Source organism: Centruroides sculpturatus, unplaced genomic scaffold, assembly GCF_000671375.1.
Source record: "Centruroides sculpturatus isolate CEXI.00-Female unplaced genomic scaffold, Cexi_2.0 scaffold711, whole genome shotgun sequence".
Lineage (NCBI taxonomy): Eukaryota > Metazoa > Arthropoda > Arachnida > Scorpiones > Buthidae > Centruroides > Centruroides sculpturatus.
The window spans coordinates 164,129-183,485 of NW_019384941.1; the positions used below are offsets into that span (position 1 = coordinate 164,129).

The 19,357-nt window shown below is 33.1% G+C and overlaps 1 protein-coding gene across 6 annotated transcripts in view; it reads right to left on the reverse strand.

Moving 5' to 3' along the window:
• Positions 1-1,340: 1,340 nt before the first annotated feature.
• LOC111632130 (ubiA prenyltransferase domain-containing protein 1 homolog) overlaps positions 1,341-19,357 on the reverse strand; it is a 32,263-nt gene continuing 14,246 nt past the window's right edge. For 3 of the 6 annotated variants that reach the window (XM_023376499.1, XM_023376500.1, XM_023376503.1), the window contains one exon: positions 1,341-3,782. In XM_023376499.1, the coding sequence (XP_023232267.1) occupies positions 2,744-3,751 (1,008 nt within the window). In that variant the 5' untranslated portion in view covers positions 3,752-3,782 and the 3' untranslated portion in view covers positions 1,341-2,743. Of the gene's footprint in view, positions 3,783-14,350; positions 14,992-15,389; positions 17,920-19,357 lie in introns of those variants that run through there. The other 3 variants (XM_023376502.1, XM_023376501.1, XR_002757813.1) reach the window with 3 other exon arrangements.

Genomic DNA, 19,357 nt, shown 5'->3' on the forward strand with positions numbered 1-19,357 from the left:
TGTAACTGTTACAGCTCGGTGCCAAAAGAAATTACATAACATAGAACGGACCCTTTCCCTCCACTAAATAATGATGCACGTAAAACACGAGAGGCCTTAATCTATGGCTTTTGTGCAAATTCGGTTTTATACACAGTAACCCAAAAGTCAGTTAATCGACATCTATTTTATCTCGGTTAATTGACTTTTGGACGGCCCTAAAGTTTTCTTCTTGGAAATTTGATCTTCATTGATATAGCTACGATTTAGCCGAGTCATAAAATTAGTCGAATTCAGTGTTACTAGTTAAAAGCTACACAAGTCCATATCTATCCAAATGTTTACATTATTAACAAATCCCTAAATGGATTGTTTACAGTATTCTCCCATTGTCTCAGAATTTACTCAACCATTAAAGCAATTAAACTTCTATTTAGTGCCTCATATGTTCATCCCCGAAGTTTGCTCTAAATCGAAATACTCCAAACTATGCAAAATTGTAGTAATTAATCGCTGAAGGTTCTCTAATATTAACGGAGAGGATCCCGTTCCCAAGTACTCGTAGGCACTCTACGAAGAGGGCGTTATATTGAGGTTTACTTATAAGAAATATGTTACCAATATATATTCTAATTCGATCTCCAAAGTTTAAAAATAACGACTATATTTTGGGGTGTTCAAATTCATTCTGGAATGGTTCCAAACTGTGCATTTCAAATTCACACGTGACAGGGAAGTAAACAGCTGAATGACAACTGTTCGCAGGTCATTCACTCGTAATCGAATCATCCTGGCATTAACAAATAAGGAAAACGAATCAAATCATCACACAGGGGTGACCCGAAAGTCAGTTAACCATTCTATAAACTAAATTGCCGTAGTTATGAAACTTTAATTGTTCGAATTGAGATCCTTCTCGTGTTAACGGATGCTGGAACACATACAACGCGGTTAACTGAATTTAGAGTCACCCTGTATAGTGATTTTACTACTTTAAAAGAACTAACTTCATGAAGAATAATTTTCTCACTACATTACCATTGTTAAGCGCGTGGCACACGTTTAACATGGTTTTAAATCAGTGGCTAGTCTGACTGAACGGTGGTAGATGGTCGTGGGTTCGCACCTGACCGAGCTGGATGAGTGTTATCTTCACGTATTTAGCAACTATACGGGGTCAATTTTTCATAGAAATTCCTCCCTTGTGTTCTGTCGTCCTGATCAAAGTAAACCACAACATTTGGCATGTGCCTGGTAATGGCAGCTGGATTAGGCATACGGTTTTTGCCATTGCTCTATCCATTTTTCACACCGAATAGCTTCTTTACGTTCGAACGTAACTGAAAATTGATTAATTTAAATAAAAATTCGAAAGTTTTTTTTTTATTATAATTTACCTATACAGCCTTTTTAATTTACAGTAATTTTTGGTCCTCTTTAAAAATTACGCTATTCTTAATCCGACAATATATGGTATCATTGCAAAGCCCACAGGCATTTCGCAGCATATACAATAAAACCTGTCCAAAACGGGAAAAATTCTTAGGAAGGCAGCTATTTAAAAAAAAAAAAAAACCTGTTCGAAACGAAAAAATAAAATAAAATTCGGTACCGCGCGAGTCCGTCTTACACAGGTTTCACTGTATATATTTTTAATTAATTAATAAGATATATATATATAAATACAGACCCATTCATGTTATATTCACTAACATATTTTTACACCACTCAATGTGCAAAAAAAATACATTCTTCTACGTCACTGTGCAGGAAAAACACTTAAAACACTTCTTTAATTGTTGGAATTTTACGTTTAGCGCTTCTGAAAATGTTACAAAATTCTTTTTTTTTTTTTTAAATTTTGGAAATAAAAACATCCTCGCAGGACAATTTTTTTTTGAAAATTAATCCTTTGCTAATTGTATTTTTATTCAAATTTTATAAAAAATTCAAACCAATACAAGTTTGATCATTGGCATTTGTTTTTTAACAGGAGGGAAGGGGAGGAGATTTATGCAAATTACACACTGCTCGATGCGTTAAATGATATATAAATTAATTTAAAAAAAACATTAAGTGAATATCACTCGAGATTTTTTTAAAATGAAAGTGTGAACAGTAAACACAAATTTGAGCCATTTGAGCAAATACTTTTTATATATAATTATACTATAAACGACACAAGTGGAGACATACTTGCAAATTAATTTGCATAACAGTATAAGTTTCTTTTCGTATGCGTTAAAACTTAAAGAAAAAAAAAACGAAAATATGTTATTTACACATTCTTTAAGAGCCGAATTAAACGTCTGGGAGTGATCCAAAATTCGATTAACCGCCGTAGACTGCTGCCTGGTCACCGTGCTGCTCTATGTTTTAATATAGCGTCGTAAGCGCCGTTTACGGTCGACCGACTTTTGGGCCACCCCGCATGAAAACAAGGAGAAAGAAAACAATAAACCTTCTTAAATTAAAAACAACTGTCGTTAAATTTAAGCGATGGACAATTATTTAGAGGTTCTCCAGAGAGGTGCAATATATATATATTTATGTTCTTTTTTCTTTTGTTAATGACGAAACCAATACACAAAGCTTTTATATATATAATGTAGAACACTTTTTTGCATCTCCACACAGTGCTACTAGATAATGCATCAGTTAAGTCTCTCAACCAATATAACTGCATATATCTAAAAATTATATACTTAACGGTAAAACGAGGTTGGTTTTGCTTTTTTCTTTTTTTCAATTGTAATTAAACATTTCACCGCACGCGCAGGCCTGGCAGAGTATTTGGAGCGGCCATTATACACGGGATTAAATAAAACAGGCCTAAGTATATGTTGAGTTTCGCAGTTTGTTTTGGCAGTGTTAAGAGAAGGCCGCTGCGAAACTGCTTCTCTAAGTCGAGCGCCTTTGGAAAAGTGATTAATGGTAAAAGAAACCATATACTGACGTGTAAACTCAGTATGGTAAATAAAATGTATGGTACAAAAAGGAGAACCGCAAACAATATATGAGAACCGGTGTAACCGATCAGAACTGCCATAGTTACAGCACCAGCGCGGCTATCACTTTCCATGTCGCGTGTGTTGTTACAGTGTAGAACGGCCTCCGTGTTTAGCGCCAGTGGTACAGCGTAGAAAAGCGTAACCAGATCTATGTAGCCGGCCTGGGAAACGAACGAGAAGAGGACGCTGATTGGTCCGAACGTCACCAGAATCAGCAGGTCGCCCAGGCCGATGTACTTCAGGCCAATGCCACCGGTGTAGAGAAACGAGCTGGAGAGACCCCCGAAATACACCAGTGCCAAGTGTTCCATTTTGGCCGGCGACAGTAGCACCAGCATTATAAAGCCGAAACAGCCGAGTATGTATAAAAGCGCCCCCAGGTGAACGATTTCGTCGGGGGTGAGAATCTTGTCCACCAATGTCCTGTCGTCGCTTCTCTTGCTGTCGATCCCTTTCTGGTAGTCGTAGTAGGTGTTGACAGCATTGCCGGCGGCGTGCACCGACAGGGCAGTTAAGCAAGTCACGAGGAAGACAACGATGTTGAATGATCCGGAGCTTTTGTAAGCCAGGGCAGCTCCTAGAGCAACGGGTGTTAGGGAGGCACTGAAGGACCATGGCCGTAGAGCGAGCACATAGGTGGATAGCTTGTGTGGTATGTACTTCATCTGGGACGTGTCTGACGAAGACCCGGGCACGTTCTTTGTGATACCGCCTTTGACTGATACGTAATCATTGCTGTGGTTAGCACAGTCCATTATCATAACCTTGAAAGTCTCTTCCGAACTGCGGAGCCTAAAAAAGAGAAATAAGAAAGGTTACTAAAGTAACAAAAAGGCTAAAAAATTACATAACGGCTCTTGATATAGCGAATGGTCTACTGAGAGTTCACTATATATCGAGTCCGCTGCGTTATAAACGATACGATGTAGATACATATTTCGATCATCCTACGATATACACAGTGAAGATAACTGCTAATATTTGACTAGGCCATAATAAATAAGGTATGAGGTAGCCCAAAAATTATTTAACTATGTGTCATTTGTGCACTAAACAGTCCCTAATCTTTCTTTTCGAGAAAGTGTCTGTCCCAGGTCCCATCTTTCTTCTTCACCCGGCCGTCCCAATTGTGGGCCTGGCCGAACCCACGACATTGCGATTGAGAAAGATCCTCTCAGTGCCCACAGGGTGGAAGGTGTCAAAAGTTTTTCTCTTTTCCACTCAGCATTGTTAGCTATACCTTTCCATGTAAAGAAAGTAACAACCCCTATGTTTAAGTGATGAAAATATATATATTGCATATGGGCACTGCTGCACTAAGCGGAAAAGGTGTTGTCGTATTTACGGTAGAAGAGAGAAGAATGTTAAACAAACGGGAGCAAACAATTTATCACGTGAAACGATGCTTTTGTTGGAAAGCTGGCAGACATACGTGAGAAATGTTTAAAGAGCGCGCATTAATTGATGGTGCTTACATTTAAATAGCTTCTCTACAAGAAAAAAGAAGGCAGAAAAATCACTGTTTGTATATGGCAACACGACACGAGGACGATCTGCCGAGGGTGATACCTCTCGGGAGGACTTTTTATAGGAAATTGGCTTGTATTTAGGTGTTACAAACACGAAGAAAACCTGAAATACTCTATGTGACAGCTCGTTTATCAGGCGCGAATCAACGACCAACTATCAATGTTCGGTGGTTTTANACGTGGCCAGCCCGTCCGAGCGAGGTGCGAACCCACGACCGAACTCCTAGTGTTCAGGATACGAAGACCGCTTAGCCACTGGTGGGCACAAGGGAAAGTACTCCCCCGGATTCGAACCCAGTCCCCCAAAGCGGTAGGCTGACATCCTACCCACGCCAACTTGGAAAGTTTAAGAATTCTAGATTAGGAAGAAAGTAATAATCTCGGGTATTTTCCATCAAATTACACCTTTAAAAGTTTCGAAAATTATCAGAATTTTCGACTAAGACTTCCATACCCTTTTCTTGGATATGGAATAGTTACAAGGAAAAGTTTAGATCTGGATCTAATTATTGCAGAGAAGCATTACAGCTTAATTACTTGCAATAAAACTGAGCTTTAAAAGCATACCGTATCACACCGTTTTTCTAATAAAAACAAATAGGTTAACTGTTTAGCTGATAACAGTTCTTCGACTGTAAATACAGAAATATCGTTACTGTTAAAGTCCCTATCCTGTAACACAGGATAAGATTAAGTTCAGAATTCCCTCTTCCCATTTTAAAGAAGCAATTACCATTTTTCATTTACGCGGTTAACCGTGTTCTGAATGAGTATTTTTAAAGGTGTTGTCGTATTTACAGTAGAAGAGAGAAGAATGTTAAACAAACGGGAGCAAACAATTTATCACGTGAAACGATGCTTTTGTTGGAAAGCTGGCAGACATACGTGAGAAATGTTTAAAGAGCGCGCATTAATTGATGGTGCTTACATTTAAATAGCTTCTCTACAAGAAAAAAGAAGGCAGAAAAATCACTGTTTGTATATGGCAACACGACACGAGGACGATCTGCCGAGGGTGATACCTCTCGGGAGGACTTTTTATAGGAAATTGGCTTGTATTTAGGTGTTACAAACACGAAGAAAACCTGAAATACTCTATGTGACAGCTCGTTTATCAGGCGCGAATCAACGACCAACTATCAATGTTCGGTGGTTTTATCCACTCGGCCGCTGGTGGGCTTTTTTACTCAAATTTCATTTAAAAATTGGTAAAATAAATACAATAATGTCGAAAACACATCTCCACTCTAAAATCAGAGTTATTGCTCACCAGTGGCCGAGTAAATAAAACCACAGAACACTGGTCGTGGGTTCGAGCTTGGCCAGAGAGATGGCCACGTGGCGTTTTTCGGGTATTCTTCACGTTTGTAACATCTAAATAGGGATCAGTTTCCCTTAGAAAGTTCTTCCAAAAAGGGCTCTCCCACGACAGATCGTCAATGTATACAAACAAAACAGTTATCCCCCATTTTATTTTACTTCCGACTTTCTGAAGTTCAATAAAAGTCAAGCAAGTAAACAACAGAAAAAAATCCTCTCCTATCTTTCTATGTCTGCACGTGTGTATGTATTTAAGAAATGAAATATAAATCTTATTTATTAATTAAATACATACGCACAGACACACGCACAAAACACACACGAATTAATTTTAAATCAAATTTTAATAAGAGAAGGTCCAATTGATTGATTTATTCTAAAATGGAAAGCAATTAACAGCGTTAAACCAAACGAAATTCGTTTTACCCGCGATTTTATCATTAAAATCTTTAAAGAAAAATTGTTCTTTACAAGACGATCGAAGAAATGCACAATAGTTATTAATCTAAATTAACAATTGCTGCTGCCAAGTCCAGATCGCAAAGAAAAATTAACTTATAGGGGATACAAGAGAAAAATTACAAGAAGAATCCGAAAATAAATCGATGAATTAAAGTGCCTACCGAGCATGAAATTAGTTCGATCTCTGGACAAACTTCTTTTTCCTACGACAGGAAAAACCGAATTTAAATTTATTGTGGTCCTAGGTGTAACGTGGAAGAGGCCTTCCTTCTCCAGTAAACAGTAATAAGTTCAAAACCGTGAGGCCCTGCACTGTATTTTCTAATCGGCCCTATGCTGCCTCGCTCCTCTTGCACAAGTACTGTACTGATTTCTGGAATACACGGTGCGAGCCATTCGAGTTTTAAGATTAATTCTTTGCCAGAACAGTAGGGCCAACGTGTTAATTAAATACTACAAGCAGCAACTAGTGAATTACGTATAGTGTAAGCCGTGTTTCTGTTGTTGCGTCACGAATTCAGATAGCCAACAAAGAATTGCGACTAAATTTTGTTTTAAAGCGGGTCTTTCTGACTTAGCAAAGAACAAAGTCACGGATTATAGCAGAGTCTTTGAATGCCCCCCAAAACGGCTGTTCCTCGTGTTCTGAATGAAGATTTGAGGCAGAGGAAAGCGCGTGCTCGTTTTGTCCCACGTGCCTCGATAGCCGAACAAAGATGGAGTCGTGTCTCGCAGGATATCATGGCGACGGATGATGCAAAAGGAAATTTCTTTGATAAAGTCTCGAGATTTTGCGTGTTCCCTTACGATCCTGAAACCAATGTGTTGGCGAGAAATCACCCAGACCAAAGAAGTTTCAAGTCATTGATTTAGCGCCATCATTCGCTCGTCCCGAAACTTACACTAAACCCAAGAAGCACCTCCAACAATAAGAATTATACTTTATGTACTGTACGAACGAGATCTACAGCTAAGTTTTGGGTGTATTCGCAAGCCACGTGATTAGCAACGCAAAATCTGCATTTCGTAATTTCTGAGGAAGCAATACAATTATCCATTGAAGCTTTCCGAGGGTGGCGTTATATCGAAGTTTGACTGAAGTTAACTTCCGTACAAAAGTTAATTATTGTGTTCCTCGTCAAATTTTCGCAAGGTTATTAAGAAAATTTGACGTGTTAGCTGCAGAAGTATTGATTTCACTTCGGTTTATTTTTGTCCCAAACTCCATGTAATACAAAATTAAGTTCCGATACATAAATTTGCATATTTCTAACGTTGAATATTAAGTGCGAAGACTTAAATTAGGTCGATAATACGCGTATCACGTCTCTTTACACAATAAGGTATTGATTAGTATACTTGATAGTACAAAAATCAGTTAACTGAGGATATAAGAGGACTTATTGCAGAAGCATTTGCAAGTTTAGATAGGTCCTGGCTACAAGATTGAATAAAATGTTAGAGCATCTTATTCAATCTTGTAGCTAGGAATAAATCATTGGGGGCTAAATTAATAAATGAGAATAAATTGTACAGGCCTATAAATAACTCAGTATTAATAAAACTGCCTACAGGAACACCTACAACTTTAACTTTTTTTTTTTTGCCCTTCCAAGCATAGTATGGGTGATTATTATTAATTCAATCTGTTAAAAATAAGATTTACAATGTAAGGAACAAGGGTGGAAGCACAATAAAAAATTAATACTTACACACCACACAAAGAAAACAAAGTTTTTATGGATGATTAGTATCTATTTTTTCTCTTTTCCACTCAGCATTGTTAGCTATACCTTTCCATGTAAAGAAAGTAACAACCCCTATGTTTAAGTAATGAAAGTATATATATTGCATATGGGCACTGCTGCACTAAGCGGAGGGTTAACATATTTTTTATGGGATCAAAGCCAATCAGCACTTGAGTACAAGAAGTATCTTCAAATAGGAGAAGAAGAGAGAAGGAACAATAAGATAGACAAAGAGTCTTGACAGAACAAGTGCAAGCAGTACCGTAACTAGCAATTCCTGTGCCCTATGCAAGAATTTGCATTTAGGCTCCTTAATTAATTAGGTTTGGAAAATAAAACAAATACATTTCAAGGCCCCCCTTTCAAGTGGTCCCTGTGCGAGTGCACCTGTTGCATCTGCCTAGTTACGGCACTGGGTGCAAGTCACCTCATAGCCTGACCCTAACTTCAATAACTTAAGTAAAGAAGAAACTAGGTAAAACTCTCTTATTTTGAAATACCTAAACAATATAATTTATAACACTTTGTCCAAGTTTTTCCTAATAATTTAAAATTTTGTAATAATTTTTCATTTTAGAAAAGAATTTTACTTATAATTTATTGTGAAGTGCAAGGAAGACAAAAAAAGAAGGAAACTAGAGCAAATTTTTGTCAGAATCTATTCTTAAATCCTTCACTAGATCCAAGGCTGATTATTATTAGAGTAAGACTCTACTTTGATTATCAAAAAATTAAATTTTTAGCATTTAGAACAGAATTAATTAATTAAAAAATCTACTAACAAATTTACAAAGCACACTAGCTCATTAATCTTTATACGCCTCCTCTATAATAATACAGAGAAACTTTTATATAATATACTATACCAAACTTTAAAATATATATAAATATATTGGAGAAAAATATCCGAGAATCAATTTATAGTAACAAACAATTGATGTTTTATTTATAGAAAGAGTAGTTTAAAAGTTACTGACCTTTACAGATTCTAGACTGCAATGTATTTACTGTACCGTAAAAAATGGGAGACGTAGAATGAATCATCATTACCGAGCTAGAATTATTTTATTAATTTAAAATCTAACTGATGAAGACGGCAGAAAATAAAGCAAAATACAGTAAAACCTCTATTATCCGGACTAATTGGGGATGAAGGTAGTCCGGATAAGGAAAAATCCGGATAATCGAAACAAATACTTTAATTTGTCTATTAATGATAATACAACGCGTTTTCTTTTCGATGACATATCGGTAATATTAAAAGTAAACACTGTATTTAAATCGTGATCAAATTTTTAAGAAACAAACGTTCGTATTGAATTTGGACTTCTACTGACCAACACTAACAGACTAGCTATTGTTTAAAAGATCCTCTGGTGGCGCAAGAAGACGGATTTTATAAAATAAAATAACAGTTGAAACTGCATTTTTATGAATAAAAATTTGACAAACTATTTATCGTTTTATGACGAGTAAAATTTTTTCGTCGCGTTCGCGGCTTTTAAGTAATGCATAAACCTTCGAGGCGCGAGGCCCTTCGGACCGCGAGGCATAGGCGGTGGCCCACGTCGTCCATGCCTTACGCCGCCCTTGGTCATAGAAATGATGTAATTTGAATATAAATTATTTATAAATACGTATGTCAAGTTATATTTTTATTACTACGTAAAATATATTTAAGAGTTTACGACCACTGTGCTGGGTGAGACGTTGTTGAAACAAAAAAAGTTATGCATTCCATCACGTACATAAACAGTGTCGTAATTCGCCAAGTGCAAATCAGCAAATTCGTAAAATTTTTGTTTATTTTGAACAATCCGGATAATCGAAAATCCGGATAATGGAGGTCCGGATAATGGAGGTTCTACTGTATCACATTTTAAAGTTAGAAAGGCAATCGATAAAGCTGTCATTTACTTTGTAAAAGCTATTATTTTTATAAATAATGGAGTGGTTTTTCGGCGTCTTAATGATCTCCTACAAATAAATAGGTGACTTACATTTACAAGAGATATTTACTAAATGTAAAAAGACCAAATGACATTTTGAATAAGAATATCAAAAATATCAATACAGTATACATATTTTGAAAGAGATTTTGCTAGCTTTTTATACCTTAAAATGTATGAATATTAATGTTCTATTTTTTTTTTTTCTGGTAAATGAGGAAACTTCAAGAAACTTTTAAAATTTATATTCTCATTTTTTTCTTTTTCAAGTTTTAATATTCTTAAAATAGCATTCCACTTTTAAAGTTTCAAAAAATCTAAAGAAAATTCAAAGTAGCAAACAATTTTTCTATGATAAAGTATCTTTTCAATGAATAGTTATTTATTTATTTTGACTAAATCACTCTTTTTTTCCCTGGAATTTTAAAAGTGTTGAGTTTGATAGTTCTTAATCATTCAAAATTAATTATCATCTCTGTTTTATTTTTCATACAAAGCAGTTTTAAGTATCAAATTATATTTATTAGTTAATTTTGTGAGTAGAAGATAGTCTAATCTTAATAAAATAAGACAAAAATCATTCTTACCATGAGTTTACATGGTAAAAATGATTTTTGTGTCTTATTTTAATCTTTAAAGTTAAATTTATATTTTACATAGTATATATATATAATTGAATAGAGAAGAGATATACCAAGAAGAAAGTTGAGACTATAAGAAACTGGACAAGGCTCTGAACAGATCTATGCTGAAAGAGACGATTGAAGAAGAGCTACGCACCATGTGCATCCCTCTACTTAGAAAATTAAACTTTATTGTCGTCAACATAACAATAAATTTTTAAATATATAATTAAAAAAAAACATATGAAGTATTATAAATGTATAATGCATGCAATGTGGCCATCAAGAGGGAAAATGGGATTTTTTCTCCAGCTCGGAGAAGATTTGGGTGTCTGTAGTGGTTACTAGTTATAAATTGTTTTTTCAGTGACAAAAATTAAAATGTTTAAGAGTTCTGTTTGTTAATAAAGAAAGCATTCTAAGCATTTGATTTGTCAAGAGAGGAGACAACTCTACCACTGTACGCTATACAAGCATCGACTGTCTTGTAGACTATGTGAATTTAAAAAAAAATATAATTCTGCATTTAAATTGAAAGATGAGCTAAATGAAATAATAAACAAAAATCATTAGTATGTTTGAGCCTAAATTTTTATTTAAAAAATAATATTCATTCGATTGTCTTGAAAAAAAAAATCCTACAGTAATAAATATCTGAACAAACCCATTTTCCAATATAAAACTAGATGATTGAGAGCCCAAAACACAGATTTGTAAAAAATACTTATATAAAAATACATTCTATTGTATATGTAAAGTGTAAGAAGACAAAAAAACATTATATTTAAAACGAGGAAACGTTTGAAATGTTTAGCAACTTCAGACAGAATGAGGAAAATTTATATCGCAGATGACAGTTGGAAGTAATTATAAAGCATCATACAGTTTTTTTAAATACATAAATATCTATAAATTTTCATTTCTTTTAAACAATACATCAGAAAAAAGATTTCTTCACACAACTGCATTAGAAATGTTTGTAAAATTTTAAAAATTTAAGCAAAGGAATGAAAAATATTTCAAAACAAACTGAAATTAATATTTAGTTAAGAATTTAAATATACTTTTTTTAATATTTTAAAACAAAGAATTCAATTAACAGAGTATAAATTTAAATTTTTTTTTGAGATTGCAATTAACACTTTAAATGAATGCAGAATTATTCTGTTTATGAAATCTCATTAAATTTATTCTTAAATTGATAGTAAAGATTCATTTGATTTATAAAATAAAACTATTTCATCACAGAAATAAAATAGTAAATTTTGATAAGTAAAATAAAACATATACACGTGTTTAAAACTTAAGGACGAACACGACTGCTTGAGGTGATGGCTAGAAAAAGTCATGGAGCCAGACAATGATGAGCCTGTCAAAATCTCACAAGTGCTGTGTCGCAGTTCAAGGAAAATATTCCATAGTAAAAGGTCTTCCGCATGGATATTGCTGAGCACTTTACATCCATTTTCTAACTGCTTTATGTATCTTTTTCACCAAGGACTTACTGCTATTGCTTTGATTTGTAAAATCACACAAGCTGTTGTGTATTATCCTGTGTTAGAAGTCAAGTAATACAGTTTTTGCCATATCTGTCTGCATTTGTATACAAGTGTTGGCCATCCTTCGATTCTGGATGTGCGTGTATGTTGAATAAATTACTAAATTCAAGAACAACATTTAATGGTAAATGCCAACAGTTGTTGCTTATTGTTGACATTTGCAGCATTACAGACTTTCACAGCAACATACAAATCAATCATAAACATAAATGTTTTGATTTATATAAAGCTTGAGATTTGTGTGTGGTCTTACAGTTTATGATGCATAAATCACAAAGTGCATTAACAACTATAATATTTTTAAGTGGCATATCACTTTCCCCAAGGAAAATCAATCTCTTAAGACTGGTAGTAGTTTAGGAATTGACATGACTTTCTTCCCTTTAATGTAGAAATCATGGATTGTCGTTCTAATCAAATCACAATCACAGCTATTACTTTCACGGCTGTTATAACAGAGGGAAAGTATAGTGATCTGGCAAAAAATGATTTCCCAGATTTTCACATTTTTGGACTTAAGACACCTCGAAACATCAAGAAATGCAAAAAAATTTGGGGGTAATTTCTGTATGTACGGATGTGTGTAGGTGGGTACAATTTTGTTCACCCAATTTGAAGCTTAATAACGTCTGTGCTTTTCGTCAAAAATTTCTGAATTTTTGCAGGGAGATTTGTTTATTAGGGAGATCAATGCTATTAAATTTTAGCGGTTAAAGGTCGAGAGGTCGGGAGGTAAAGGGTGTCATGTGTTATATTGAGTAAGGTCGGACTTAATGACTACAATTTTTTATAAAATGCATCCCTACCCTCAAAATTAAGTTTTTTGCTATTTTATAATAGTTAAAAATATAAAAAGTTTTTAAAATAAACTATAACAACAGATGGCACTACCAAAATTTTAAATGCTGATGTTGAGCAACTTAGTGCTGGTTTAGCTAATGCTGTTGTTTCAAGAATGAACTCTACCAACAAAGTAAAATATGGCTTGTTTTCATTGCCTGCTTCCTGGCATTTTCTTTTAATTGTTGACAATGACATTCCAGCAATCTTACTTGCATACTTTGTAGTGATGAGCTACAGGAATAATAAAATTGTATTTTTTGGTTTCCCCATTATAGAATTGAATGATCTGGGATGTTGTGTAAAATCACTTGTGTGTATTTTGTTCCACAGCAAAAGGGTTTGTTATACAATATATCCTCCACAATAAAAGAAGGAAGTACACAAAGAAATACAAAAAGACAAATACTGTATATTTATTACTAACAACAAATGAGTGTATCCTTTCTACCTGCTGCCCTTTCAAGATGAGTTGAACAGAGTTGGCAAAATGCCAGTGACAGATGCACCTAAGTTGAATGAATGAATTATATTCACAGAACTGAAGTGATAAATAAATTATCTGCTGACAATTTATATAACACACAACATCCTGAAACATTACTGTTATCAATAAACAGAACACAAAAGACAGATGTGAAAGAAATATCCCTGTAACTGATTCCTATAATCTGAGTATAATTGCAGTTTTAATTCTCCTTGAAGTGTTTGTTCATGTTTTTTTTTTCCACTCCTGTATGCATAACCTTGTTTACACTGACCTTTGGCTATCTGTTATGAATGCCAATTGAGATTGCATCTATATTTGTGACCAAGTCTATGAATAATATTCTGGTCAAGTCATAACACTGCAGTTCCAGGTTCTAGTGTGGCAACCCAACACTCTGGAGAAGTTATAAAGTACAGGAATAGGTTGTGATAAGTTACTATGAACATCCACTACAGTTATCAGGAATGTTTCGCAGCTTTGTATGTTATGTTAATTATCAGAATGTAATTTATTTGGTTCTATAGATGGTGTATCCTCACAGGTAAGTGGCTACAGCATTGATTGCTCAGGCTATGAACATCCAATTCTGCTAGTTAACGTAAACATTATGATGTTTTATTTTTAAACTGTTCCTTTAAAAATCCATCTAGAAGTTCAACAATATTTGGGACTTTGAAATAGCATTTTACACCCAATTTATCAAGTGTCAAAAAGCAGTTACTTGTATTAAAATTCTACTATATAAGGAAAAATTTACTATATAAGGATAAATTTGACATTTGTAAATTGAAATATTTTAGTATATAATAAAAAATAATTTAACTTAAAACTTTAAATTACCTGTTTTTTCTAGTGCTCTGCAATACTCGATATTCTGTAACAATATCACAGCTTTTACTTACTTTTCTACTTTAATCACTTTGACTTTTTGGCTAAGTATAAACTTGTACCCATTCCATGCTTAGATGTTGTATAAACGTTTCTAAAAATGCACTGCAATGTTACTCAAATGTCATTAAAACTATCAAATGTGACAATTCCACCTACGCCTCATATGCTTACAGAACAGAGTGCAATCTATATATCATTTCAACAATCGCTGCATTCTCTTTTCGTGTTTCACTTTTGAATTACAAGATAAAGCAGTTTCAAATTAACCAATAATTTGAATTAATCAAGTTCAAATTAAACAGATTTAACTGTATTTTAAATACAGCTGTGATTAACAGAGCATCAAATATCTGAATTTAATTTCTTCAGAATCACACAGATCTAAAATTAGGATATAATTCAACAAGTAAGAAAAATCATCCATAACTTATCCGATCTTTTATAGAGAATTACACAACATTTAATTTATTGAGACTAAACAGTTAAAGTTATTTAAAATTTATTATACAAGAAACAATCTCAGAATTTATCAATTGTATCAATTTATCTTATAATAAATTCCTGACTTCATGTTATATATGTATCTTTGGAGATTTGACTTTCATAATTCATAAGAATCAAATCGATGCTAATGTATAAAAATAATAACTTTAATTCAAATTATTTGTTGAAGTTAATAATCACTCAAAATATTTAAGTATAATGCTAAAGATAATTTTTTTTTTGTTTTAATTGATGCCCAATGAGCAAAATATTTTCATTTCCCTTTTAATTCTTCCTACCTTATGGATATTAATTAATTAATGTTATAAAGTCAACACACCTTAATACTGAGAAAGCTTGTTTATTCAGCTAAACAAATGATTTCAACCCATTCCATAAGCCATCATCAGGTTAAAGACGTTTGAATCAATGGCTTTTTCTTGATTCAAATGTCTTTAACCTGATGATGGCCCATGGAATGGGTTGAAAATGTTTGTTTGGCTGAATAAATGAGCTTTCTCAGTATTAAGGTGTGTTGACTTTATAAAGTTAAAGAATCTGAGTGTGAATAGGAAATTAATTAACGGCTAGTTTCAACAACCTTCATCAAAACTACACAGATGCATTAAACCTGTTCAAACAGCTGGAAGTGTTTCATCAACCCTTATTAATGCTAATGAAGCATTAAACTGACTGTTAAATCCAATACAAATGCTCTTCTCTTTATATATTTGTACACATGAAGTTTACTTCAATTTCCTTCAGTCATGATTGCATGCATTCAACTAGATACACAAGATGTTTCAGATCAGAGAGATGACAAAACTTTTCAGGAGCCAATCATACATTTTGATACTTTTTTTGTTAATACTGCTGTATGTTTATCTATCTATGAAAAAATGAAAGTTCGTATTCATTCAAGATAATTTAATGAGGTAAAGTCAAGTTACAAACCAAATAATCTGACAAATTATTGGGCTATTGTACAACTAAATTAATGATTAGAAACTAAATAATCCATCTAGAGTAGTCAGTTATGCTGCCATCTCATAATTTGGCAGATAGTTTGAATTAACTGCAAGTTGTGTTTAGAACTGTTTATGTATAAGTTTATATATGTCAATCAAACATTGGCGTGACATCCAACCCCAGTACTTAATACTCCTAACAAGTTTATATATGTATAATACATACATATCTATCCATTATTCTATTATATTTTATAACATTCATGGATTTTTTTGCTTTGCACAAGGTTTAAGTGTATTCCTGTTTAACAATTTTATTTTTATTACTCATAAATTTTTAATAAGTAATTTGTTATTGCATGAAAGTTGGTAATTTCATCTCTCTGTATGAATTATTGTTAAATCAGAAGCAATAGAGTTATATCATCATCCGTTAAAAAATAAACTGTAATGATTGTCAACTATTACTTTTACTTTAAAATGAAAGTCAAAAGCACTTATTACTGTATTTTTATCTGCATAACCTGCATTGGAAAATAACCTGACAGAAAGTTGCTAGAATGCATAAAACCTACAAATAATCTGTTCTATCATATATCCTATCCTGTGCCTGTACGAGCAGCTGTTAGTCTGTAGTGTAGTGTTCTTAATTGTAATTTAAAAACAGCATATAATTTACACCTCCTTTCAAATTATCTTTTAAACATAAACAACACACAAATATATAGTAAGCTTTGCATAAAGTAACAATCTAGCCAACACAGAATTACATAGATGATGTTCACTTTACAAGCCAAGAATACAATGAGATACTTAGCCAGTAAGACATGGGGTGAATCCAGCACTGAAAAATTATGAGCCAATCCAGACTCGAACCCAGGTTCAAAACTGAGTCGGAAACCTTTAATAAGAAATCTGTACTGGAAAGATTGTACTGTACTTTGTCTCCTTGCCAAATGGCTGTCCCTATTGTAGTCTTGTTGTAGAGTTTGATGTAAAAAACTATTTAGTGCCCTCAGGAGTGAGTTAAAAAACAATACACAATTTTATATTCACATATTTTGTTATAATGATTACTTTCTTTTGTAAATAACTGAATTTTTATCAGAGTGATATTCTCGTTACGCAAGTAGTTTTGCATTGTAAAGTGGCAACTTGAAAACATATTCAATATACTGATAATTTTGTTATACTCGTTTGTTACAAAAAATTCTACTCTACACCTGGAAGAACAATACTTTTATATATAATTATTGCATGTATGATTATTGTTTTTACCTTCCCAGCTCTGTTATATATAATAGAGGGAAAGTATGGTGACTGGACAAAAAACGACCCCCTAAGATATTTAGTTTTGGACACGGGACCTGGAAATGCGAGAAATGCAAAAAAATTTTTTCCCCCTGTATATATGGATGTTAGAGTGCGTGTGTGCATGTGGGGCATGATTTTGTTCACCCTCTTTGAAGCTTAATAACTTTTTGCTTTTAGTCAAAAATTTCTGAAATTTTGCAGGGAGGTTTGTGTATTAGGGAATTGATGCTATTAAATTTTGGTGGTTAAAGGTCGAGGGGTGGGGAGATAAAGAAGATAGTGTGTCAAATCTTGAGTAGAGCTGGATTTAATGACGATTTTCCCCATTACTAGCATTTACAATTTTTCTATAAAACCCATCCCTACCCTCAAAATTAAACTTTTTTCCATTTTATAATAACTAAAAATATAAAAAGTTTTTATAATAAAATATCATAATAGATGGCCTACTTATGCAGTTTTAAATCTTGCCTGGAAAGTTAAGCAACTCATTGCTGGATTTTTTAATTAAGGTTTACTTTATTTCATAAAATAATCAATTAAAGAATAGTTCCACAGAACTTTAAAATTTAGCAAACACTTTTATTTAACACACATTTACATTATTTGGCTCCTCCAATAAATCTATACAAGAAAAAAAAAGTTGCTGTTTCTGGTTAACATTCCTACTGTTAAGAATATAATTTGAATTACAAAATCTGACGTTCCTATCTGCAATGGATAAGTTGAGAGAACCAAACACATTCCAACCTACTAATTTAATAAGTTAATTGTAAATTAAGTTGATTACTTTCAATGTTTTGATGTGAAAATTTTTATAGAAAACGATACACAGCCTTCCAACAAGAATTCTACCATTTTAAATTATTGTAATTATGTTAATTGGGCTGCAATTTTGAAAATTCCCACTGTTTCATTACTGTCTTTCCTTAATCTTGAGAACAAGTTATATAGATGAAAGACGAGACCAGATATGGAAAAATTGGGGGCAGCCAGTCTTGATTAACTATATGTGAACTTCCAATGAAAACCAGAAGTCACATTATTTCAATTCAAAACCTTTCCTCCGAAAACTAATATAGATGACCAGCACGACTCCATTGCTAAAGGAAAAGTATGATGTACAAGAGCAAGCCGCTACTACTTTGAGGTGGACAGCATATATTTTAAATGAAATAAATTAAAAATTGCAGCCTGGTATTGTGACAATGTCACAATAAATAATTGCTCATTATTATCTTAGAATGTTTTAATATAAATTAAAGCATTGGAAAATGCTCCAAGTTTCACATGTGCCCCGGATGCATTGAGAAGTTGTGATGACAACTTCTCAATGTATACACATTCGGCTGATACTCAAATACTTCCAATATTTGCTCACAATGCAGCTACAATTCTACTGTTTTTGCAAATTACTCTTGCTGCACAATGATGAGTGGTTCCAACTTTGAAAACTGCAGAACACAAACATCTGTATTTTGAATTTACCATTTTCATTTAAGGTGCTTCTTACAGATAGTAAGCAACAAGATGTTTGGATGCAGATTGGAGATAAAACTTGGATGGGTACATTGGTGTACATTGCATACTTCTCAGATTAACATAATTACAATGATATCAAATGGTAGCATTCATTTTGGAAGACCCTGTATATATTCACAACAATATATATCACATTTTATTCATTCAACTTTCATACTTTTGAAGAGATAATAAGTGAAAACAACTTAAAATTTTTGTATATGAATAATTCCTATATTCAAATAATTATCCAATGAAGTTTTGTATATAATTAAAAATATCTTTTCTAATTTTAAGTTCTATAAATGCTTCATAATTAAGTGATGATAAATGATTGGATTCATTTACAATCTCAAAACAACTTCCTAGTTAAATTCCATTCAATAATTTTAAATGATGACTGATAAAAACTTACAGAATGACAACTTTATCAGCAGTTTAACAGCTTTTTTCTGAATTGAAACTATCGAGTAATCTTGTTCAAAATTTATGATTAAACTGTTAAATGTATTAGGGCAATTTATGTACCTCTTAAAATAAAACTAATATGTATTAATAATATAAAAAGTTCCTCCAATTACACTTGTTTATCTTAGTTTTTAATTAGAACGGAGTAACTTATCAAACAATTTCCTTCTCATTTCACATAAAAAAATATAATTTCATTTTA